At 37.5% G+C, this 25,632-nt stretch overlaps 1 protein-coding gene across 1 annotated transcript in view; it reads right to left on the bottom strand.

Annotated features, from left to right (window-relative positions):
- The window catches only part of LMO1 (LIM domain only 1), a 51,726-nt gene that overhangs the window by 3,056 nt on the left and 23,038 nt on the right, over window positions 1-25,632 (bottom strand). The window contains exon 2 of the mRNA XM_039344542.1: window positions 12,072-12,197. Within this exon, the coding sequence (XP_039200476.1) occupies window positions 12,072-12,197 (126 nt within the window). The remainder of the gene's footprint in view (window positions 1-12,071; window positions 12,198-25,632) is intronic.

Genomic DNA, 25,632 nt, shown 5'->3' with positions numbered 1-25,632 from the left:
TCATGGTGACCAAAACTGGATGTAGTATTCCAAGTGTGAACTTTATTTTTGCTTTTCTATAGTATCATCTTGTTTATGCTATTGTCTGCCATGTGCAAATCTAATAAGGGTCTGATTAATAGACAATGACATGCTCTCTCAGTAAATGAAGAACAACCTAAAAACCTATCTTATGTCATCCTGCTGTAGTGGAACTACTGTTTTAAACTAAAATATCTTCATAATATCCCCATCCAATATGACCTAAAAAGCATGATATAGTATTACTGAGGCACTGTGAGAGATTTTGTTCAAAGCTTCTTCTGTCTTGGCTCACTCCTTCTTTAAATTTTAATCTATGTCTACATAAATTCTTATGAATAGAGGCTGTTTCACATTATATATTCATTGAATGCTGCACAAACATAAGCATCCTGTCTTGGTTGCCTTCTCTAATTACTTCCTCTGACATCCAGATGTCCATTTAAATGAATGATGGGCTGGAATTAGAGTCATCTACACTGGCTTCTCCATTCTGGCACTTCTAGATGCATTGAAATGGCAACTTCTAAATCTGGAAGGCACCAAATGAGGGAAGAATGCTGGATATATTGTCTCTCAATATTTTAAACAAAGACATGGTGTGTGTGTGTGTGTGTGTGTGTGTGTGTGTGTGTGTGTGTGTATTGGGTGTAGGTGTTAGAAAGACCAGCCTTACTCACCCCATTCCAAGTTTGAACGATTATATATTTGAGGTGGTATCTAGAAAGGGGATGACTAGGTGTGTATTCCATGGGACCAGTACCATAATTGTTCACTTTTTTAATTTTTTTTTTCAGCATAAGAATGGTGATGGATGAATGATTGAATGGATGGATGGATGGATGGATGGATGGATGATACCAAATGTAGTTATTTAAGGAACTGCTAATGAGACATGCAAGGGCATTAAAGTATCCCTTCCAATATTAGGATAAATTTTAGAAGCCCAAACAATGTGTGCATATATCAAAGTACATAGACAAATTTAGTAACATAGCACTATTTCTACTTCATATCTCATTATGCATGATTTGGATGCCTACATTTGTCAGTGCAAATAAAAACTCTGCCATCAAGCCACACATTTCATTCAAACTAGATTATTTGTCCTAAACTCAAAAGACAATGGACCAGGACTCCAGTGACTTATTCTTTCAATTTATATTTCAAATGTTATTGGATCTAAATGGAATTCAGATAAAATTAGTTGAATAATATGATCTTCCATTCAGTTTACATTGTGCACTCACTTCATTCAAAGTAGATTGCTAGAAAATTATTGCCTACCAGATAGACTGATCCTTCCACAACTCTGTGACTCACTGGATTTATGAAGTCCATTTTTGCTATTTTATTTGTAATTCTGAAAGATACTAGACCTTTCTTTGGAACTGTGTCAGCCTTTGACAAAAGTGAAAAATGTTCGATACACAATGTAAACTAAATGGAAGATCATATTATTCAACAAATTTTATGTGAATTTCATTTAGATCCAATAACATTTAAAATATAATTTGAAAAAAAAAGTCAGCTACGTCAAAGGAGTCCTTGCCCATTGTCTTTCGGATTTAGGACAAATAATCTTTTGTGGAACAAAATGTGTGTCTCTATAGAGAGGGAGTTGGGGATCCTAATTCCCTTCTAAGTAACTCAAACTGTGCAAGAATATATAATGCATGTCAACTGTATGGATTGAATGCATACATTTTTGCACTTTGATAGATAAATAATGCATTTCTTCTCAGTAAGAGATCAGGAACAACTATATAACCATAAGAAACATGTTTGCTGGCAGCAGGAAACAGTAACCAAAGATGCTTTGGAAAATGCATTACATTTCACCATCCAATCTAGTTTGCACACTGAAAGGGATTATATGTTATTTCCATCTAAAAAAATTGATAGGGATTAAAATGTTCCTATACTACCAAGGATATGGACTATTTATAAAATAACTACAGGAAACATATGTTCTTTTCTCTTTTAATCCCAGTTTATATATGCCGCTGCTAACTGGGAGCTATGGGCCCCACAATTTTGAGTTGATTGAAGAACCATTATAGAGAAAGTAGGAGATACGGTGTCTTTTCACCTGAATGTCTAAAAGGACTAATGCCGTTATACAGTTTTCCAAGTGGAGAAATGGGAAAAAATGCTGATAGTAACAGTTTTGTTTTAAAACAACAATTACGTTTGCCAATGATACATTATTTAGAATGAAGGAGAGTAAAGATGCAAGGAAAGAGGACAGAAAGGTAGCAAGGTTAATTCCAAGGCCATTAAGAGAATGGGTGAATATTTGTTGGCTTGGAAAGGCAAGAAGAAAAAGCACAGAATTTAAACTCTGGAATAGTGACCTAGTATAGAAACTTTGCTTGTGTATTGCAGAAAGAAAACCTTCCTTGTGATATGGTTTCATTCTTATGCACAATTATTTATTATTAATGTTTTGTGCCCCTGGGACAGTTTCACCCCCCCCCTTCCTAGTTCTGAATGGATAAGTCCCTGCTGTTTTCTTGGAAAGGCTTTTTGGAAATATTTTGCCCTTGCCTGCTTTCTAGGGCTGAGAGAGAATGACTATCCCAAGGTCACCCAGCTGGCTTAGTACCTAAGGCAGGACTAAAACTCATGATCTTTCCGTTTCTAGCCTTGTGCCTTAACCACTGCACTAAAATTGCCTTCTTTATGTGCAATAAAAATATTAATTTAGCCAAGTTGTATCTCTGACTTTCTGCAAGATAAATCAATATCTGACTAAAAGGTTACATGTCAAAAATACCAAAATGTGATGGAATGTGCAACTGGGAGAGTTTTAGCAACACAGTTTCCCATAGAGAGGCCCAGATTAAGAGACTTCACACTCCCAAGATGGGGGGGGAGGGGGGAGAAGGTTAAGGCATCCTAGAATCTCTCAGGGTATATTTAGCAGATTCAAAAGCTATAGCTTTAGTCGGGCAAGATTCCACCCATTAGATGTAAGCAAAGAAAGGATTGGACTTGACTGGATTTTGCTATGTCTCTGGGCTTAGGCCCAAGACAAAATGTACAAATGTGCTTGATGAGAAAACTAACAGAAGAATTCCTAAAGCTGAGGCAATCTATCAAGCTGCTCCTTCTCCATTGCTAAGAGCAGCAAGGAAATAACAGTGCGCTCTTTGTCTGTCAGCTAATAGTGCCTAAGCCATAAAAGTGGATGAGTTCCCCAAAACTCCACAGGTTCCAGCTGATCAACAGTACTCTCAGAAACAATTGGAAAGATTAAGAGCATCTTATGCTACTGCTCTGATACACCTGCTGTTCTTTACACCAAATTGGCAGAATATGCCTATTATGTAACCTGTGAAGAATACACAATGCAATGAAAATTATCAGGAAAAAAAAGCATGAACATTGTAGAATAAGCAAGGAAACCCTGCCCCACTAACTTGTAACATGAAGCATTATCACGTTATCATGATTCTGCCATATACTCTCTAGCTAAGCTCTTGATGACTGAATCAGAGTTTTTTCAGGTTTGAATTTACATTGGAGACACCTCCACAATAATGATATAACTCCAGTTTGAATCTGCACCTTAAAATTTGACTTGCAAGGCCTCTCCAAGCATTCTGCTTCAGAATTCTGCTGGAAGAGAAAGGTTTCTCTTGCTGATTGAAAAATAGACAGATGCTGACTCACTACTTTTTGCTTTAAACCAAGAAGGCAAAACCCCCTGAAGGAGTAGTAATGCGAAATGAAGATCAAAGTTTTGCTACTGACACAAAGACAGTGTGCATGACACCTGCCTCCAGACAAATCAGCTGGCTAGAGGCTTTAGAGTAGCAGATTCGTGGAGCTCTGTAGTGCATTATGAAGAAATCTTTTATGTATTAGGAATGACATTTTGGAAACTTTTCACCTGGTGTCAAGGCCATTTCACACATGATTGAAAGCAAACCTAGGTTTGCCACCAAATGAAAATAACCAGTCCAAACCCTGATAAGCTTCCTGAACAATATAAAGATTGTAAAACATTCATATACTAGGTTTCTAAGGACAAAGAGTGGTGGTGACGCAGTAGTTAGAATGTAATATTGCAGGCACCAGCAGTTCAACTCTCACTGGCTCAAGGTTGACTCAGCCTTCCATCCTTCCAGCCTAAACTGTATGACTATTGCTATTGCTATTTTGATTAAGTCATGAAAAACCAAGCAATTTCCTACTTGAATAAAAGTAAACTCATAGTCATGTATTCCCTACCTCAGAAAAGGTGGGTTACACCGAGAAGTGTTTTATAATTATACATGGCAATCCATGGGCTGATTAAGAGTAATAATCTCAAGTTCAACCATGTTTAAAGTATTATCTAGGCATTTTAAAATAAGAACTAAAGAAAACTAAAATCCCATTTGAACTCTTTTACCAAAGAAGGGTCAAATAACCTCATTGACTTTCAATGCTGGAAAAGTAACCAAATGCCTACTGTAGTCAAAATTAAAAACTTGTGAGGTGCTTAAAGGTGTTTTGTTGTCCAAATTAAATATAATGAATGAATGACCTTCTTGAAACCAATTATTATAGAATGGCTTTTTGAATACTGCTCCTTGATTGGAACCTCCAAAAATATACTCAATATATACTTGAAAATATGTAATAGGCTTTCTTTTATCAAAGCTCATGATGCTACTCTACACATGGCTAAACCATGAGATCTTCATGAGTATGTGAGGTGAACAGTAACGCAGATTATGCCATACCCAGAAGACCAGATCCACCTCTTTGGTGCATCTTCTCCATGCACTCATTCCTCTAATGATATTACACTATGGCCATCATCATTCTTCGCAAGCATGGCCATGCTCGTAGCAGGGAATCTGGGCAATCACAGTTCATCACATAAGTCTGAGGGAGGTTGCTGAGTAGAAGGAAAGTTAGTCAGCTCTGCAGCATGAATATGAGAAGGGAGACTGGATGGGAGCACAGGAGATGAATAAAAAGTAGAGCTTCATTTCACTGAATAGTCCATTACTCAGTCTGAGCTTAGTTTGTGGAGACAACTCAACTGTTGGCATTCAGCAAGTCTGACCTACATCAGCGGTGGAGGGAGGAATATAGCTGAGAGGTAGAGCACATACAGCATTTTATAAACAAAGTCCAGCTAAAGAACTGAATATCAGGGGAAAAGAAAGGTTTCCACAGAAAGCTACCAATTCAGTGCTGGGTTAGATGAGTAATTAATTTGACCTGATAGCCACTGTGAAGATAAAACATTCATAAACTTAATTGCCATCATCATTATCACCATTATTACCCTCCACCACAGGGGTAGGCAACCTTGGCTCTGTGGACTTCAACTCTCAGAATTCCTGAGCCAGCCATGCCTTGTGGGGGAATTCTGGGCAGCTCCAGAGTCCACGAGTCATAAAAGAGCCAAGGTTGCCTACCCCTGCTCCACCATCCTTGGAATGGCTGTCTCTTGTATTTTATAGCAAGAAGTTCCCTTTGCTATCATTTGAGTTGTTTTACATGGTGCTTAACAAGCAAATAATTCAAAATTAGGTACCTTTAACAATTCCTAAAATGGGATTAAATTACAACATGCAGACTTTTGTAACTAAACATACATTTTACCCACTAACAGAGAAGGAAGAAGAAAGCTACCCACAGGGTTTAACCCTCTGGGACAGATGTTCAGGGAACAGAAGGGGGACAGAACTGGCAAAAATCATGTATTTTCCCTTTAACAAACAGCAGCATCTCTGGCTGGAGTTATGCTCATGGACACTTACAGTCTAAGCCCATATGTTTCACTGAGTAACATTTCATGTGTATTTTTAAAAAAAACAGCAGGTAAATTGCCTTTAAGATTCTTTTAAATGCTGCCTATAAATCTTGAAATGAGGTTGAGCATTTAAAAGAAAGAAGGGGGTGGGGGAGAGAAGAGCACAAATCCAGTTCTCCTTTAACAAATTGCAAAAGAATTATTGCCAGGAAATATTTTAGAAGTAACAGTTAACGCTGACAGTAACACTAACAGCACACTGCAGCAGATAATTAATGGAAACAGAGTGCTGAAGTAGTTTTGAATTTGTGCATGCGCATGTGTTTTTTTTTAAAAAAAGCAGTGTGCTAACAGCTCAGACAAGTATCTGGGATGGTTTAATTTCTGACTGCACATCTGTGTGACATATTAGAGGAAATAAACCATTCAAAAAAGGACCTTTGGACAGAGGTGGGTGAACTTAAAAGTTTGTAAATTAACTTTAGCTCAGGGTAAAGAGTAATTGAGTTTTTTTTTTCACCTTTTTTCTGCCAGATACAAGAAACATATTTATAGTGTGGTCGTAAACACATTTTTAGATAATGCTACAGTATATAATACGTATATACTGATACTGTCAGTTCATTGTTTTTCCATTTCTGGAAATCAAATTCTACAGATAAATCTAGCTCTTGTTCATTTAGTATATGGAACGATTGGAAGATTCCTTGTGTACTTGAAAAGGAGGCTTCTGTTCAAACCTACATGATGTGCAGGTGAAATGAAATGCTATTATAATCTGAAAAATGGTAAAAAAATTCTGGTTTTATTTTGTTCTGCTTTGTATCTCCTCTATACAACACACCCAGAGGCATTTTTATTTTTATTGCCAGTTCTTAGAAACTTGAGATCTCATAGGCAAAGTGCAAGGACAAGGAGAGAAGAAAAATATTTTTCCTTTACACCCAACAGCTATCATTGAGTCTTTTTCTCCACATGACCCTGGCAAACATAAATATATTTAAAATCAAATTTACTAATTAGACCTTAAAATATTTCTAGTATTTTCCAAGAAAGGTACTTATTGTACTAACTCCCTTCCCCACCCAAAAAACCAAAAACTTAACACAACACCCTCTATTTGAACCCACTAGATGTCACTATAGCCTCATCAGAATAGTCTATCAAATTGGACAACTTGATTGATTGTACCTGCCTCTTTCATAATGAAAGGCAGCCTATTCTAAACAAATAACGCCAGCTTTGTGCTTGTTCCAGTCCCTTCAATAAAGCCACCCAAAATGACAGCATGTTCTCACTCATGCTCTAACTTCTATTGTAGTCAAAAATAAACGACTCTGATCATGTTAAAAAGATAAATCACTCCACAAGAAGGGGCCAGAAGAGACGGAAGCAGAAGACCCATGACTTCTTAATGGCAGATATGGAATTCTAATGCTCCTTGTGAGTTAGCAGTAAGCATCCTTCCTGCAGTGCTTGCATAACAGAGCTATCTAAACAAGAAGAAAAGAGTTCTTGTTGGCTCCAGACTTGATGTGCTCCACAGATATCAGGACTGTCCATGTTTACAGATCCACAACTCAGTTTCCATGTAATACAGACTCCCAGTTGTATGCAGGGGTGGCTAAAAGCAGTGACTTGGACAGAACAGTTGTGTTCGCCAATGTGTGACAGGAAGGCATAGGACCATCAGTATAGACCGATTTCTAGTGATTACACAGAGACCGTTCAGTTGTCTAATGTGCAAAATAGTCAAGACATCGAATTTTTTAGCCTGCTCACAACTTGTTTTAATTTACTAAATCCTACTTCTCCTGCTGTAAACAAGCAATAGCGTTCCAAAACACTGCCCATGTTTGAGATACTATAAGCATAAACTTGATTATCTGGATTGAAATGATAATTTAAATAAATAAATAATCCCTCGGAATTATGGTATTTCAACAGAAGACTTTGGGAATCCCAAAAGGAGGATGGCAAACTCCTGTTTGGCTTCCCTGGAATGGTAAATCAGAAGCTGACTGCATGTTGGAGGTACACTTTGTCCTCCATTAATGATGATAACTGGGACTGGGAACTCTGTTGCTAAGCAACACATTTGTAAAGTGTTATGTCACGTGACCCTGTCAACTCGATGATGGAAGAACTGGAAGTTCCAGTTTTGGTCATTAGGCAAATCCCGCAGATTCATTAGGTACATCATGTGATTGCCATTTGGGATTGGCTTCCCAATTGGCTTTGCTTGTCGGACACTGGCAAATGGTGATAATATGACTGTGGGATGGTGCAACCATCAACTGTGAGCCAGTTGCAAAGCACCCGATCATGATCATGTGACTACAGAGACCTTGCAATGGCTGCAGCTTCAAGAACTGGCCACAAGCCTCTTTGTTTAGTGCCATAACTTCGAATAGTAATGATGAAATGGTCATTAACTAAGGATTATTTATAATCCCTTACTCACCTTGATTCTAGACTGAAAAGCACCCAAAATTATAACTGTTACTCTTTGGGGAGCTGTTTCAGATTAATTATCACTTTTTGTTTCTTCTTTTTTTTGTTATTGTTAATCCTTTCCAAGGCTATAATATTTATTTTTATTTATTGTGCCGCCCATCTCACTTACTAGTGACTTTGGGTCTTTTTAAGGTATGGGGGATCAGAGCCATATATTTAATATTCATGTACGATTACACCACAGATTTATGTAATAATATGACATTATTAGAAGTTTCTTCTTCCTTGTTCCCTTTCTTGTTCTGCCCATCCCATATACAGAATTTGCCTTTTCCAACTATATTTTATAATTATTTAGTGCTCAGTTGTTTCTCTGGGGGGCGGGGGTTGAGATGGGGAAGCATAAAAAAAGTCAAGAAAGTGGCTGTGACTGCACAATTGAAGCCCTGCCCTTTTGAAAGTGCATGCAATATTCACACCTGTGCAAAAGGACAGAACTTCAATTATGCTTTTGCAATCCCCACCTTGACGTTCTTTGCTCTCCCCTGCAGACATCCCTATAGATGTTCTTTATTTGGAAGGCTCACACAGCATAAAATGCTACGGGCACTCATTAATATCTACAATGAAGTCTTGTTGGCTTTTATACAAGCTAGAATTGTGTTAGTTCTGGGTCCGGCCTCCTATGGGAGGCATCCATTGTATGAAAGATTTACTGTGGCCAGCTCTGGCATTTAAGGCACAGGAGGACCCAACAGCTAATCTTTTTAAATGATATTGGTGAGAGGGGGGTGTAACTATCCAAAGGACTCACAAGTTGAAGGTTCCAGATGAGGAATGCGCAAAGGAGAAGTGTTGTCATCCTTTAGGATTAACTCTGAGGTCATCTCCCTTCTGCTTTGTTCCAGAAAGATGGAGTACCTCTATATACTATCAATTTGTTTTAATCTGGATGGGAATTTAACCAGTTTATGATTTTTATTTTCCATTCCAATAACCCTTCAAACCTTTTGGCTGAATGGCTAGTAGTATGTCACCTGCCCCATTTTTTCTTTGAAAGCAAATATAGATATCCATGAAAATGCCAGAATCTCGCATCAAATAGTTCTTGCTAGCTTTTCCACAGAGCTTAGTTCAAAAACTGTTCTCCCATCGTTTTGCTCTTGAATGATTCTTGAGGCATTGCAGAAAAATTGGAAATGCATCAATAAAAGAGAAAAAATATGGTTTAAGTTAATCCACAGTTCTAGGAAGTCTGCATATACAATGTATAGTTCAAAGTTAATTAACACAATTTATATCCACTTCCCATAGATGGAAAGTACATGCCAGGTGACCACTTGATCTCCTATAATCTGTTATAAGTGTTGACAGACAATTCCAAGGATCCTGAAAGTTGGACAAATACAAATTTTAAAGAGAGGATTGTCCAGTATTCAATCTGAAATGTGAAACTCTTTCCTTTGAAACAGGCCTGCTTCACCCAACAACTTTCCTTACTGCATAAATAGTTCCCAATTTTCCATTTCTGTATCCACATATTCAGAGCCCTCAACTACAACTACCACTACCAAAGAAATAATGTCTGATTTTTAAAAACGTCCTCTAAATTGGCTTGAAAATTATAATTAGGGTTATATTCTCTGAAAAGTGTCAATATCCAAATAATCCCTGGATGAGGATAAAGACTTGCCTTTGCTACCATCTGGTTGTTAACTGGAATTTTGAATTCTACTGTAAGGAAGGACATAGGGAGTGGTATTATAATAAACATGAAACAAGAAACACAGGTGTCAGTACTTCTTGTATTTCTTCATTCAATTGCTTGGAAACTCAACTATATTTTTCTTAATGAAATGTTGGAAATTAAGAACACCATACTCCAAGTTAATATTATTTTCAACTCTAGTTGCCAATCAAAGACACAAAAGTTATTTTCAATTTTATGTATGCATAAAGATGAAGAAATATAGAGGGAACTTCTTTTTCTTTCCGCATTGTTTTAAACCTTTTAGTAGAGGGCTGCCATTTTTGACAGTACAATTTTGCATTTCTCTTCAGAGATACTGAATGGGATTTCCTCCTAGATCAGGGGTGTCAAACTGTACCGAAATCACGCCACCCCATTGCCAACAATGGAAAAAAAGCCGTGATACGTCACGACATGTCATGTGACATTATGAGTTTGACACCCCGGTCTTAGATGATTGAATACAAGATTGCAGTCTTAATCTGGCTCTCCATCCTCAACGCATTTATACAAATTAGGTTTGGTCCTGTTTCCAAACATTCTTTTGGATTCTGGCCCCTGGCATGACCTTCAAAGGCCAACAGTCAAGCTTGCCAGGAAGAAAGTTCACAACTCTGACCTACAGAAATCATTTTTTCCTCCTCTTTAGATTGAGAGTGCCAGGAAATTCTACCCAGGCTGGAAAAAAAAAAGATGAAACATAATTTCAATCTCAACGTATAGTCACATTTAAGATCCTTTATTAAGGATTGCCTTATATCGATAAGCATAGTATTTCTCTCTTCTTATCGCCTTCACAGATAGTTGGCTGGTGGACCATATTTTGGGTGACTTAATCCCTTCTGGACAAGGAAGGGCAGGGGAATCTCTGCAGAATTGTTGTTGTAAGGATGGTAATATTTGAAGAATATGTTGAACAAATTTGCTTGGGTTGTAGCTGGGCCATGATCTTGTTCAGGTTTCTGGGGCAACTTTGATTCTATCAGTTCTGAGGAAGTGAACAGGTCCCTAGAGCTTTGATTATTGCTACCTGTGTTTCAAATGCCCCTCCTGGTTGGTTAGGAACTCCTGGGAAGTAGATGGATCCAGATGATATCGAATGCTTCCTTTGAGAGGGGATGACTTTGCTCACTCCACATAGATAGATAGATAGATAGATAGATAGATAGATAGATAGATAGATAGACAGACAGACAGACAGACAGACAGACAGCAACTGGATGTGAATAAATGCTGTTTGACATGTGAGGTTCTAGGATTCCTGCACTTTATATTTATATGCAGTGTTTTTATAGATGTAAGAGGTACAGAAGTCAAAATATCACTATTTTTCAATCTACACATTAGGCTTTAAAAGCTTCTATTATTAGTATCTGTGCAAACCAAAGAAACCAAGCAGATACATGAAAATCTGTGAGGCACCATCATCAATGTCATGGCGATAGAATATCAGAATATCTACTTCATTCTGCCTATGATATCTGCCTTTTAGACGCATATTATATGTTCTACTTAAAAGTTATGCGGTGAGCAGACATTACTGGGGGCAATTAACAGGTTGATGGGTGAAGGTTCCCTACTGAGGCTATGTCAGACCTTATTTAGAAAAGGGCATTTCCTTTGCTTCATCTTGATCTAACATCTGCGCCTGCCCAGTTGTGTGACTTAAGAAACTTTGATTTTAAAAGTATTTATGCCAATGATCTTTCTATCAATGGATGCTCAGTAGACCGATGAGAAGGTTGGCTTTGAAGCTGCTCATTCAGTTGCCTCGGCTCTGCTTAACGCCACCTGTTAGCCTATTTCACAGCAGCCCCAATTTCGGTGGTGGTGGGAGTCCCTTCAACAATCCAGCCTACCAGCAATTCCACACATGAGTCAGAGAGCTGCAGGGAAAAGGCTCCAGCATTCAATTAACAGGTAAAAAATCATTTTGCCCAGCAGTAACTATCTGAGAGCCTGGGAGAAGGTGATGGAGAACAAATGATGAAACAGACTTTACTGTTTCACAGAAGCAAAAATAGTTTGCTTTAAAAAAACAAGAACAATCCATGTAAACCCCCGTCCCCCCAATGTTCTCACCTCTGGTTGCAAAGCTGGCAGGCAAAGCAGTCCAAATGGTAAACGTTATCTCGGGCCCTCATCACCATCTCAAAGGCAGGGATCAGCTTACTGCAGGCAGCACAATTCCCAGTAGTCCCAAAGAGCCTGCCAAGGAAGCACACAATCATTAGAAGCCAGTTTAATTAAATGGTGGAAGAACTAATTAAGTGAAATTAGTAGTATCAAATACTGTACTGCACCAATCAAGAGAAGTTGCCATCCCCATTTCTCTGACCAGCCAGCATGGGGGAATGGAGGCTGATCCTGCACAGGGAGAGAACTTCTGAGTCCTTTGAAGTTTTGGAGCTGCCAGCTAATTGACTGTCTAATGAAGAAACCCATTCCATATGCAGACAAAGTGCTATTTTGAGGCTCACAATGCTTCCATCAAAAACAATACCATCTTTTCAGCGCAAATTAACAGTGTCTTAGCAGTACATTTTTAGAGGATTCTAGCAGCCCCTCTGTTTTCTAATTTGCTATTCCTTCATTTTCTACTGATTAGTTAGCTCTCTGGAGAAAATATGCAAGGTTCATTTTGGAGTATACATAGGACTCCTTCGAACATGCTGCTTAGTTATGCTGTAGTTCTTGGATTGGTGTACCTCAACAAATCAAAATAGAAATTAGATCAGAATGCTATTTACAAAGAGATCTTAAATCATTTCCAATGAAGTAGTAGATTGTAAGACAATCCTATGTGGAAGAACTATTGTGAACCATTATTGGCCATAATACAAATCAATTCCTGGTTCAGTAACATAATATTAACCTGGAAATGCATTTTTTTCTTTAAAAAATGCTAATAAACCACACTTTCTTTCATCTAATTAAAGACTTACCTGGGCATGGTTGAATTACAGTTCTGAAATATTTTAAGAAAAATCAGCAAGCTACTCAATGCCTCAACATATGCTGGAGAAATCCGTCTATGCTGACTCCATGTAAACTATGTTCACAATAACAAGGCTCAATTATTTAATTGATAATTAATAATCTAATCTGTAAATGCTAAAACATTGTGAATTTCAGTTTGGAACTGAATTTTTAAGTAAAATTAATGCAAAGGAAACATCTACTTTCTCTCCTCTTTTCTCTCCAGAGATTCACCTTTGCATCATTATATTCCACATGACCTCCTTGGAGATAACTGGTAAAGACAATCCCTTCCGTGAACTGTGTTGATTTACTATCTCTTATTACATGACATTCAAACTTTCAGAACCTCCCAGAAATCCATGAAGTTCACTGCAACATTTCTAATTCAACAGAAAGCACCACACAAGAAATCTAGGCAAAGGGGTAGGTATCTACCAATAAGCAGTCATGATTGTTTAAACTGTGTTCCACAGACAATAGGGTTCCATAAGAATTTGATGTTCCACAAGGAACTAAGGGCAAAAGAAGGAATAAGAAAAGTCCATTCAGATGCAGACTATTTTCTCTCATGATAGCTTTTCTTCTTGATCATTCTAACAATGATTTTCTATCAGTTTTTTTTTAAAAAAATCATTGCAAAGCCTGATAAAGTTTGAAAACCTCCGCTCTACTACTTTCTGCAGCTGTCATTCAAGATAGCCAATATTGGCCCTGTAGTAAGGTTAATTTTAAGTTTTACATCAACAATACAGTACATTCATACAATACATTGCTTTACTGAAAAGATAAGGGACAGACTGGGACCAAGATAATTATTTGAACTTAGTTTCTAGTGCAGCAAATCAGATTTCATTTAATGTTTTCCTTTCACGGTATATCAATAAGATCTAAGTATAACTAACTTAGATCTAATCCAGTATGAAGTGATGTATTATTTTCACAAGTGTGTGAAGGCAATAGTCTGCTGCTGTGGACCACACACATGTAATCTCTTACCTCTCCAACCTTTCTGAGATCTTGCTGTTACTTTTAAAGCAAGGTATGGAATCAGAGTTATTTTAAACTCTGGTATAGGGTTTCCAGCCTGAGCAGGGGGTTGGACTAGATGACCTCTAAGGTTCCTATCATCATCATCATCATCATCATCTATGATTATTATTATTATTCACAATTTGATGATACAGTAAAGACTGCAATAATTACCCTGTGATAAGATTATGCTAAGCTGTTCTTTCAAAGAACCTAGCAAACAAAGTTAGCTGGCAGCAAGTAGGATTTTCATGCCATGCATCTTTAAAAAAAAAAAGAAGAAGATTCTACCATATTTTATCAGAAACACTGCCCAGTTTAAATCATGTTTAGAAAAAAAGAGCTCTAGAGAAGAGGAGCCAGATCTTGAAGTTGCCTTTGAATGGATGCAGTATTCTACATTAAAGAGAGATATGTTGGACTATCTAAATTCTAGTAATTTAAATAACACCAAAAATATGATATAATCTCAGACCTGAAGCCATGATATAGGATTTTCCTTTCTTCTCTTAGGGAAACCCTCAGATCTGCCATCTCTGGACTCTGGAACAAAATTTAAGACTGGATAGGAAGTTACCAAGTAGAAGGAGAATCCATCCTTTGGTGAGAAGAATTAACTGACAAAAATGTGCAGAAGGTATACAGATCTCCTACCCAACCTTTTTATAATTTTGTTCCATGATGCATTTCCTATTTTGTAGCGCCTTTGCTTTTGAGTTGATATTTATGTTACCCCTTTTGTAAACTAGGATATTTTAAAGAACTTTTAAAAATGTCAAATTGTTTGCCAGGCATACACTTAAGTTGCTATCTTCTGATTGGTAAGTTGTGTCTGAAATACTTGACATTTCTTTCTGCCCTTGTGAAAATGAATGCAACTGATTGTGAAAAAAACAAACAGACGGATCTTAAGGCTGCGATCTTAAACCCACTGGAAAAGAAGTCTCTTCACCTGCATCAATTAAATATCCTTGACTTTAGATTGAATCAACAAATATTTAAGTATTCTTGGACTGAAAGAGAATTAGATCTAAAGACCTATAGGCTCCTTTGAGTTAATTCCTGGTGACATCGAGGATATTTCCATCTTATTTCCTTGCCCATCAAATTGAAATGGTTTCCATTACTTCTTCCAGTACCTCCAAGTCTAGCGTAGACCCCTGATATTTTAACTGTTTTCATCCAAGAAATAACCAGGCCTAATCCTACCTATCTTCCAAGTCCAGACCAGGTTGTCCTGCTGAAACCACCAACAGACATCTAATTCTGATAGAAACCTATATTGGTGGAAACTGTTTTACGTACTCTTACAAGCATGATTGTTACTGAGGTGTGTCCCAAACTATATTTCCCTGACATGGGAAACTAAATGCAAAGCATGCAAGTGCCATTTCATACCATACTTTCTCATCTGTATGCGTGGCCAACTCAGCACAGCCAATTTGCCACAGCCAACTTGCTGCAGCTAACTCATTGTGGGACAACTTGTCATGGCCAACTTGCCACAGGACAAGTCACCGCAGGACAAGAGTTACACTAATATTGAAGAAATGGTGGAATAGAGTCATTAAAGAAAGGATGCAAAAGGAGGGACAAAATAAAATGTGAATGACAAAAATTAAAGTAACTTTTAAATTATTTTAAATATTTAAATTGAATTGTTGAATTGTCCCGCAGTAAGTTGTCCCGCCGTGAGTTCGCCATGGAGAGTTGGCCATTCTGAGATGACTGTGGTGAGTTGACCATAGCCAGTTGTCCCACTGTGAGTTGGCCATGGAGAGCTGGCCATGCTGAGTTGACTGTGGTAAGTTGATCATGGAGAGTTGTCCTATCATGAGTTGGCCATGGAGAGTTGGCCATGCCGAGTTGACTGTGGTGAGTTGATCATGGCAAGTTGTCCTATCGTGAGTTGGCCATGGCGAGTTGGCCACACCAAGTTGTCCCATTCCATCTCTGCAACCTGCACAACCACTTCCCTAAAACATTACAAACACCACCTCCAACTTTGAAGTTGGTTTGTCTTGAAGTTCTTAGTTTTATCAACTCCCAGATTGACTTCTCTCTCTACTCATAATTAAATACAGGCTTGAGCAATTTTGTCATGTTCAAAATGACATATATAAATATTTTTTTAGGAATATGGGTAAAAAATTAATTCTAGAGCTACTAGTATTCAGTTTAATCTTACAAAACAAACCTGCTCTTTTAATTGCCTTTGCTCTTTAACTACTTTCAACTACAAGTAGTCCTCGACCACAACTGAGCCCAAAATTTATGTTGCTAAGTGGTTGAGTGAATTTTGCCCCATTTTACAATCTTGCTTGCCAGAGTTGTTAAGTGAATCAGTGCACTTGATAAATTAGTAACATTGTTGTTAAGTGTATCTGGCTTCCTCACTTACTTTGCTTGTCAGGAGGTCCCAAAAAATGATCGCATGACCCCAAGATACCGCAACCATCATAAATATGAAACAATTCCCAAGCATCCACATTTTGATCACGTGACCATGGGGATGCTGCAATGTTTGTAAGTGTGGAAAAATAGTCATAAATCATTTTTTTGCGCGATGTTGTAACTTTGAACCATCACTAAATGAACTATTGTAAGTTGAAGACTACCTGTATTAGGTGAGATGGCTTAGTACTGACTCCAATTTATGACTGGGGAGCTGACAAATGGTCTGAAAGTGTGAAATTTGAATAGAAAAATCTGTGAGAAGTTTCTTTGGGAGCTTAGCTTGTACTTCAGAAGACCTCAAAAACCATGTATCACTAACTCCTCTATTCAAGGCTGAAAATCTACATCAGACTCTTCCACTGACCCATTTCCATTAAAAGATTTACCATGAGATTTGGGGAAAAACATTTTTCTTGGCTGTTAACTAGCTTATAGCCTTGGATTGTTTTAGTGACCTTCCTTCCAAGTAATAAGCAGTTGCAACCCTGGTTTCAACATCAGCCAAGTGCTACCACCTGTCAGGTTGTGAGAGGGAAGTCAAACTTGGTTTTACTTCCCCAAGAACAATTTATCTTTGGAGAAAAATGTCACATCTCCAAATATCACTCTAAATCATGAAAAACAAAACCTAGAACATTTTGAGTGAGCTAATCACACATGCACAAGCAGTTTGACCTCAAAACTTTTTACCTTCCAATTACGAGTCAGTGAAGATCTCCCTCACGGTTTTATTAATACAGATGGTATAACATTATTATTAGGATAATCTTAATGTTTGGGTCTTGAATAAGTGCATGCTTATAAAAATCTCCCCTTTTCTTCTATCTTTTAAGTGTAGTTCACTCCTTTATCTTAAATTGGAACATTTTTGTATTGTATAAATTGCATTATTGATATACTACTATGGAAACAAAAGAAGAGAGCACACATGGCATTTATCTTGTCAGCTGCAAAATTTGTACTTTTTTCATGCAGTTGTCTGGCTCTATAAGACACTGTTGAGGGACAAAGCCTCTTAAAAGGTATAAAAAAAGTTTGTCAACATGCCATCACTCTATTTCCTGGCAAACGTGACAAAGAGTTTCATGTTTAAAATCAAAATGCTACCCTTTTGATCTTTAGAGCATCCGTGTAAGTTAGATTACCATTAAAAACGGCTGCCCTATATCCAAATGGGAAAATTAGAAGCAAGCTAATCCCAGATTTGTTCAGACTGCAGTGCCACTCCGTGTGTGAACATTAAAAAAAATCCATTATTCATTAGCATCACAGTTGTGTGGAGCTCAATCTAGATTAAACAAAATAAAGAGACCCCCAGACAGCACCATCTGCATTGTTAAACAGGCATTTTTCGTCACCAAGTGAATTAGCAGCTTTTCTAAATGGAAATGAGAAGTTTGGACAGATGTTCACTTAACTATTTAAACAGTTCATCTTAAGAAACACGAAAATGTATTTGATCTTGGATTCACCTGCCTCCTTCCAGGGGCTTTGGAGGTGGGGAGAGAGAGAGACAGAATTAAACAGCTTTGAGTGTTTGTATAAGATTTAAAGCTTCTATTCTGTCCAGATTCAATCATGTTACTTTTTTTTTCTTGTTTGTAACAAATGGAGCTCCAAGCTAGTCAAGAGTGCTAATCTTGGCGTTCAGTTTGAACACTGTTTTCCACCTTTTCATATATGAACATTTCACAATTGTTCTTGCACTACAAGTTTATTTTATTTATTTATGAGACTTATATACTGCTTTAAGTGCAAGCACTCTCTAAGCGGTGTACACCAGTAAGCAATGTATATATATATTTACATTGCCCCCAACAATCTGGGTCCTCATTTTACCTACCCCGGAAGGATGGAAGGCTGAGTCAACCTTGAGCCGGTGAGATTTGAACCGCTGACCTGCTGAACTGCACTCTAACTGCTGCGCCACCTCGGCTCACTTCAAGGCCTCTTTTCAGAGAAAGCCATAAATGCTGCAGTTCCTGGTATTTAAGGAAGCAGCAACAATATGCAAAGAGAACTGGAGCTGTAGAGGACTTTTGACTTCTTTATACCCCTCATCCCCAGGAACAATGTTGATCAGCTAAATACCTATTAACTAAGCTAGATAGAATAATTCCTCTGGAACAGGTGGATTGTGTTCTTTGTTAATTATTCTTGATCCCTCCATCTTTATGGATAATAAATTAAGGACCATAAGTGCCTTCTCCTCACAGAGCCTGAGTTCACATGATGTATTCAACCCCATTAAATTTAATCACGATGGGTGGCTTCACACGTTGTGCTAAGCCATACATCATGGTTTTTTAATCCAAACTGGTTGTGCTCAGACAAACCAGTCACATTATAGTTTAGTGTGACTTGGATCTTCAGTTACGCTCTCTAATGGGAAGAAAAATTTGCCTTTTTTCATTTTCCTGCTAGCATTTGCAACCCAAAGAAAAGCCATTCTGGAAATATGGGAGAATCTCTAGGCTACATTAGGAGGAAAACTCAGGAAGGTATCTTTCCATAGAGTTCAGTGAATAGGGATCATCTTGGGATCATCCAAGCCATGATGATTTATCCCAGAAGATGAGATAAGGTTAGATTTTGTGTTCTGAATGTCTGTGATGCAGTTCTTAGATTAAAAAAAAAATCATGCATTTGAGCATTCTGGCCAAGATATTTTAGTAATGTGAACATTAGAAATAAAATGGGAGAAAAATGAGTTAAAATAGCCATTTAAAGGCATACATAATGAATTTTCATGTTTTAAAAAATCCATGAATGAGTAAAGAGAGCAGAAAAGATTAATGAATTTGGTGTGCACAATGGACTTAGACTGAAAACAAACTTAGTTCTACCAATGGCTATGATTATTTGACTGGAACTCCATTTAATAGAAGTGTTCTTTCCACAGAATTCTAATAGACTTTCAGAATAAGGCTGTCTGCAGGTGGGGGTCAAAAAAGATGATGGTGGTCATGACACCAGAGGCCATGGTGTAACCAAACCTCTGCTTGTCTATGGAAATTCTCTCAATCATCCAGCTCATGGTTGCCCCAAATGTGGTTTTCAAAAGGCAACTGGATCTTCTTCTTCTTCTTCTGGAAGTTTTTAAGAAGAGACTGGACAGCCATTTGTCCAAAATGGTGTAGGGTTTCCTGCCTGAGCAGGGGGTTGGACTAGATGACCTCCAAGATCCCTTCCAACTTTACTACTACTATTATTACTACTACTACTATTCTTCTTCTTCTTCTTCTTCTTCTTCTTCTTCTTCTTCTTCTTCTTCTTCTTCTTCTTCTTCTTCTTCTTCTTCTTCTTCTTCTTCTTCTTCTTCTTTCTCCTTCTTTCTCCTCCTCCTCCTCCTCCTCCTCCTCCTCCTCCTCCTCCTCCTCCTCCTTCTTCTTCTTCTTCTTCTTCCTTGTAAACATTTTGCTTCTCATCCAAGAACTGAAGAAACTTCTTGGATGAGAAGTGAAACATTTTCAAGAAAAAAGTCCAGTTGCCTTTTAAAATGCCCCCTTGGGGTCAAACCTCTTGCTGGATTTTTATGTGAACTGCATATATAGAGAGAGTTCCAATTGCACTGTTGTAGCTAGCATCCTGACTTTTTTGCCCATACCTAATGGACACCACTATTTCAGAGTATATGCAAAAAGAAATGACCATCACTCATATATTCTATGATTCTCTATAGGGAATTAATGGATTACAGCTGGAGCCAGAGTCTTGTAGTAGCTTCATCATGGATGAAAAGAGAGACAGATAAACACTTGTTAGCCTCGAATCTTTCCTTTGCTTCTGCTTTTTTCATTTCCCTGTTCTGCTTTAAAACTTAAGACTACAGAACTATCTAGAACAGAGACCAAACATTATAATCTCAGGATTTATTTATATTCTTAAAAATGATTGAGGACTCCAAAGAGCTTTGGTTTATATAAATTATATCTATTGTAATTACCAAATTAAATTAAAACTAAAAAACTAAATTTAACTAAATTAAAACTAAAAAAAAAAATATCAGTTTGTGGATTCCCCTGAAAGGGCCTTAGGGCCACCCAGGGATCTCCAGAATACACCTTTTTGAAGAACCATTGATCTAAAAGATTGTCATCTCCTTCCAACTTTATGTGGTTAAAAAATACATAAAAGTAACTCCTAAACCCAAATTAGAAGAACTCGTTCTGTGGTAAGGTACAGCTTCTACCACCAAGTCCATTTCTAATGGAATATTGGTAGAGAAAAGCTTGGATTTTTTTTTTTAAAAAATGTTAAAATGCTATTAAATTTATGCCATTCCCAAATCAAACTAAAGGGTGGGAATGAAGGGGAAAAATCCTTAATTCCCATGAGTCATATTTCATAGGACATTCATCTTCTCATTCCTCAAGCCAAAACATTTTCCTTCAATCTATCATGAAATCCTCAATTCTTAGTGTGATCCCAATAGGAAGGAAATGAGTTGGAGATACAAGTAGCTTTTATTAGCATTTTAAAAAGTTTTTTTTGTTTTGTAAAATGAAAGTTGGCAAGCAGCAATTTTTTAAGTACAGATTTATTTTCTCTTATGTAGCATGAAGGCCTAGCCAGCTTGTAAATAAGCTTAGGCTATGCAGATTTAAAATTTAACACAATTAAACTTTTACCCTGTGGTAGTAATTACGTTTAATGGCTCTTACCCTGAACTTAACCATGTCTATTGTTGTCAGCCAATCTGAAAGCAGGAGTTTAGCCAAGGACAATTTTCTGTAGTTTATAGGCACACTAAAATCCTGCAAGACCAGAATCTCATTGGCTGCTGATGTCATTGTGTATAGTAGAAATTAAAGCTAATTGGCACAAGGACTGGCAGTGAATACGAATGAATTGATGGGAGAAAATGGAATAAAAGCAAGCACACTTAGTGGCGTGTGACTGTCGAAGGCAGCTTCTCATTTAAAGACTTCTTTGTTGGTAATTATAGCCGCCATCTTCTGTTCAGCACTTCGTCTTTTTCAGGCCAGGGGTACTTTCCAATAGTGGGCATGCATCTTTGTTCAACGTTTTATACTTTGTCTAAAATGATAGGCCTGTGAGAGCATTTAAAGGAGCTGCTCCTTTATTCCAAGGAAGATGGGCTTCTTACTGAGGTCAAGCAACTTTTCAAACTCCATTCAGCAGGAAAACTGCCTCGCTTTCCTTCTCAGTCTCTTACTTCTATGCAAATTCCCCTTGAGACTATTAAGGGGTGAGGGAAAAAGCACGGGCATGACCAAAGAAACAAGCTGGCACTGCAGCCACCAAATTTAGTTTCCAACCATTCTGCCCATGTGTTGCATGTGGAATATATATGAATACTGTGCATGACTGCAGCTGCCATCTTGATTTTTTTGATCCTCTCTGTAGACCCTCTCTGGTTCCTATTTTTCTTTAATTGAATGCTTTTTAAATTGAATACATACCTCCCTCCTCGCTCTATATAATCATTTTTTCTCTCTCTCTCTATTTCTCCCACCCTCTCTCTCACATACACATATCTACAAGAAATAACATGAAGAATAAAATAGTACAATATTTTTTAAAAAAAAACTAAGAGTTTGAATTCTCGTGGATATTACAGTTTTCTAGTATACTGTAAATTAGTTGTAAATAGTTAACTATACTGTACATATTATATCACATAAACGATTAAGAACCACTATTAAACCTGAACTAAACATGAATCTCAAGGATCATATTTAAGATAGTATAAATTACTGAATAAATACAGTACATCCAATTCTTATTATTAAGAATCTGTTGTACTTGGTCAGCATCCAAACTGAATGAATAAATAAATGTTTTTAAGTATCTCACTAAATCAAAGTATACATTCTATGCATTGATAACACCAAATCATCATTCTTTAACCATAATCTAATCTTGATAGATTATGGTTAAAGAATGGTTTCCAGTTTGAGCTGCAATCTGTGTCATATTTAGTTTTAAATTATGTACCATATTTTCCGGCGTATAAGATGACTGGGCATATAAGACGACCCCTGACTTTTGAGAAGATTTTCATGGTTTAGAAAGTCGTCTTATATGCCAAAAAATACAGTAGTTATTCTGAACATCAAAGAGTATTTTCACCAGTTGGTTAGCTGCTTTCCATTAAAGGGATCAAATGACCTTTCAGGTCAGAACTCCTGACCTGCAAATTATTTTTCAATGTAAAATAATTTCTAACTACAACTGTCGTGTGTTAGGTATATATTTATTGTAACTGGAATAGTTGTCATTAGCTCATGAGTCCCTGAACAACAACAACATCATCATCATCATCATCATTATCATAAAAGACAAAATGCCAAATCCAGTCTGAACATCTGGCTGACTGTGCGATGATCCATAATAATAATAATAATAATAATAATAATAATAATTGGAAGGGATCTTGGAGGTCATCTAGTCCAACCCCCTGCTCAGGCAGGAAACCTATACCATTTCAGACAAATGGCTGTCCAATCTCTTCTTAAAGACTTCCAGTGTTGGAGCATTCACAGCTTCTGGAGGCAGGTTGTTCCACTGATTAATTGTTCTAACTGTCAGGAAATTTCTCCTTAGTTCTAGGTTGCTTCTCTCTTTGGTTAGTTTCCATCTGTTGCTTCTTGTCCTGCCTTAAGGTGCTTTGGAAAATAGCTTGACTCCCTCTTCTTTGTGGCAGCCCCTGAGATATCGGAACACTGCTATCATGTCCCCCCTTGTCCTTCTCTTCATTAAACTAGACATACCCAATTACAGGAACCGTTCCTTATATGTTTTAGCCTCCAGTCCCCTAATCATCTTTGTTGCTCTTCTCTGTACTTCTCTGTACTCTTTCTAGAGCTTCAGTATCCTTTTTACATCATGGTGACCAAAACTGGATGCAGTATTCCAAAACTCCCAGTCTTCCAATGAGGGCTGGTAGTTTGTATACATGAATCATGGGAAGATGATTCTTGTACAAACAAGGCAGAGATAATGATCACCGGAAACATGGGTACCTCCAAAATGGATTAGAGGGACAAATGACATGTACCTCAATGTGCAGACAAGGCAACCTATTAGATCTAACTCAAGTACCCAGTGGGATACTTTGCACAATGATTTTACCACATATGCTATTTGGACTTCAACAGGCATTTCTAGGAAACAATTTTTGGAATATCACCTATTCGAGTCCTTCTTGTTTCTACCTGTTCCTTTTAATTTCTATCAAAAATCCAAAGCCTCATCCTAAGAAGAGACTTCATGTTCTGCTTTATTCCTTAGCATCCTTCCACTTGAAAGTTCTCAGCCTAGCTAAGAATCACAGCAGAGAAATTCTGACTCTGGAAAACTGCTGCCAGTCGTACCACTGGATACCTGATTCAGTTCAAATATTCATTATCATGGTCACTGAGCAGCCTTACAAAAATTAATAATTATAAACAGAGGCATATTAACACAACAGGCAAGGTAACAGGAGATAAGCGACAAGTCAGTTTGCCTTCTCAAACTTCTAATAACCTGCTGCAGCCAAATATAGAACTGCCAGCAAAACAGTATGTGGGAGAGAGTGAGAAAAGAAATGAAATGGGTTTGTGTGTGGGGGGTTATCATTTAACTGTATGCTAGTTGTTGGCAAATTCTGCTTGCTGTCATGGAGAATTTGGCTACACTGACAATCTTAGAGACTCCGTTGCACAAAAGATGCTGTACATAAAACTCATCCAAGCAAACAAAATTTTGATAAGAGGAATTATTAAATTGTTGCATAAGCTTCTATATAAAACACTGTATAATAACATTTTTGACAATCCCCAGAAGGATATAATAATAGTTTTTTAAACACACTTTTGAGATTTACTGAAAGTAAAATAGTAAAAGTGAAAGGCATGCAAGTCCTGTGATGTATAATTTACCAATCAGTTGGTTCCGTAACTGAGCATAGGGGAGAATTTTGCAATATTCAGAATGAGATTTCATATCCTCAATCTTAGTCTGAGAAGTTTGAGAACTACCTTATCCATCTTATACCCGAAGATCAACAGCATAGCCATTTTTCGTCAGCTTTCCATATGGAAGAGGTCTGACAGTTTTCCATCATGATTAGCAGGATTAATTTTTATGGGTGAAAAATTATCTAAAATGGGCTATATCTTTGTCTCATCCTTGATTTGCATGTATCAATAGAAGAGAATCCCATTTGGTAAACAATGAGCCCCCCCCCCACCAAAATGTCTTCAGATGTGTACACTAAATAGTCTTACATAGTAACGTTCATGCAGAGGCTTAATTACAGTCCATTTAGAAACTGGATTAGCACTTTGACCTCAAATAGTTTTATGATGAAAAAAATAGAGGTTTCTTTTTACTCTTCTGAAATTAATATCTTTACATATTTGGGAATTCTGAAAAGTATAAGATACATGGCTGCTGCATTTCCCTGTGACACAAAAGCAGTCCCAAACACTCAAAATGTATTACATGCTGAGTAGCATAACCATCACTTCTCTAAGCCCATTCTTGTTCTTCTCTGGGTGGTCATGCTCTACATCTTGTCACAGTTAATCTGCAGTGAGTACTCTTTGCAGAGGATGATCAATGCTCTTAAGCGCTCTTCTAAACCCTGTTAGTAATGTGGATCCTTCTCCTCTTGGTAGACTCCTTTGTTGGAGAGCTATTTAAACAGAGGCTATTGAGGGTGGTGTAGTAGTGGATTTCTGCACTGGGCAAATATTGAACTTGATGATTTCCAAGATTGCTTTCAATCTTCACATTCAATTACTGTAAGAATTGGAGAGAGGAACCATATCCACCTTCAATAGGATGATTTCTTTCCCATTAAAAACAGTGGAATATCAGCCTTCCACACACTGTGGAAAATGGCATACAGCTAGAGAGGGCTCAGGATTCAATTATATTATAACCAGTGGTGGGATTCAGCCGGTTTGCACCAGTTCGGCAGAACCGGTAGCTAATTTTTTGTTGCCCAGGCCCAGAATGGACTTCCGGAAGCGGCATCCACACAGAGAACCGGTTGTTCACATAGTTGAATCCCACTACTGACTATAACTAGTTTCCAAAAAATTGTAGTTGGTTGCCTGCCATTATTAAGTGCTGTCAAGTAGCTTGAACTATTCCTTTTTTACATTTTTTTGTAGAATTTAAAAATATCTTTTTATAGGTGTACTCCCTTTTGTTCAAG

The sequence above is a fragment of the Crotalus tigris genome, unplaced genomic scaffold (genome assembly GCF_016545835.1).
Source record: "Crotalus tigris isolate CLP2741 ecotype Arizona unplaced genomic scaffold, ASM1654583v1 scf7180000017933.3771270, whole genome shotgun sequence".
NCBI classification, from domain to species: Eukaryota; Metazoa; Chordata; class Lepidosauria; order Squamata; family Viperidae; genus Crotalus; species Crotalus tigris.
The sequence above is the reverse complement of the archived record's forward strand: the minus strand, read 5'-3'. Positions and strand labels throughout refer to the sequence as shown.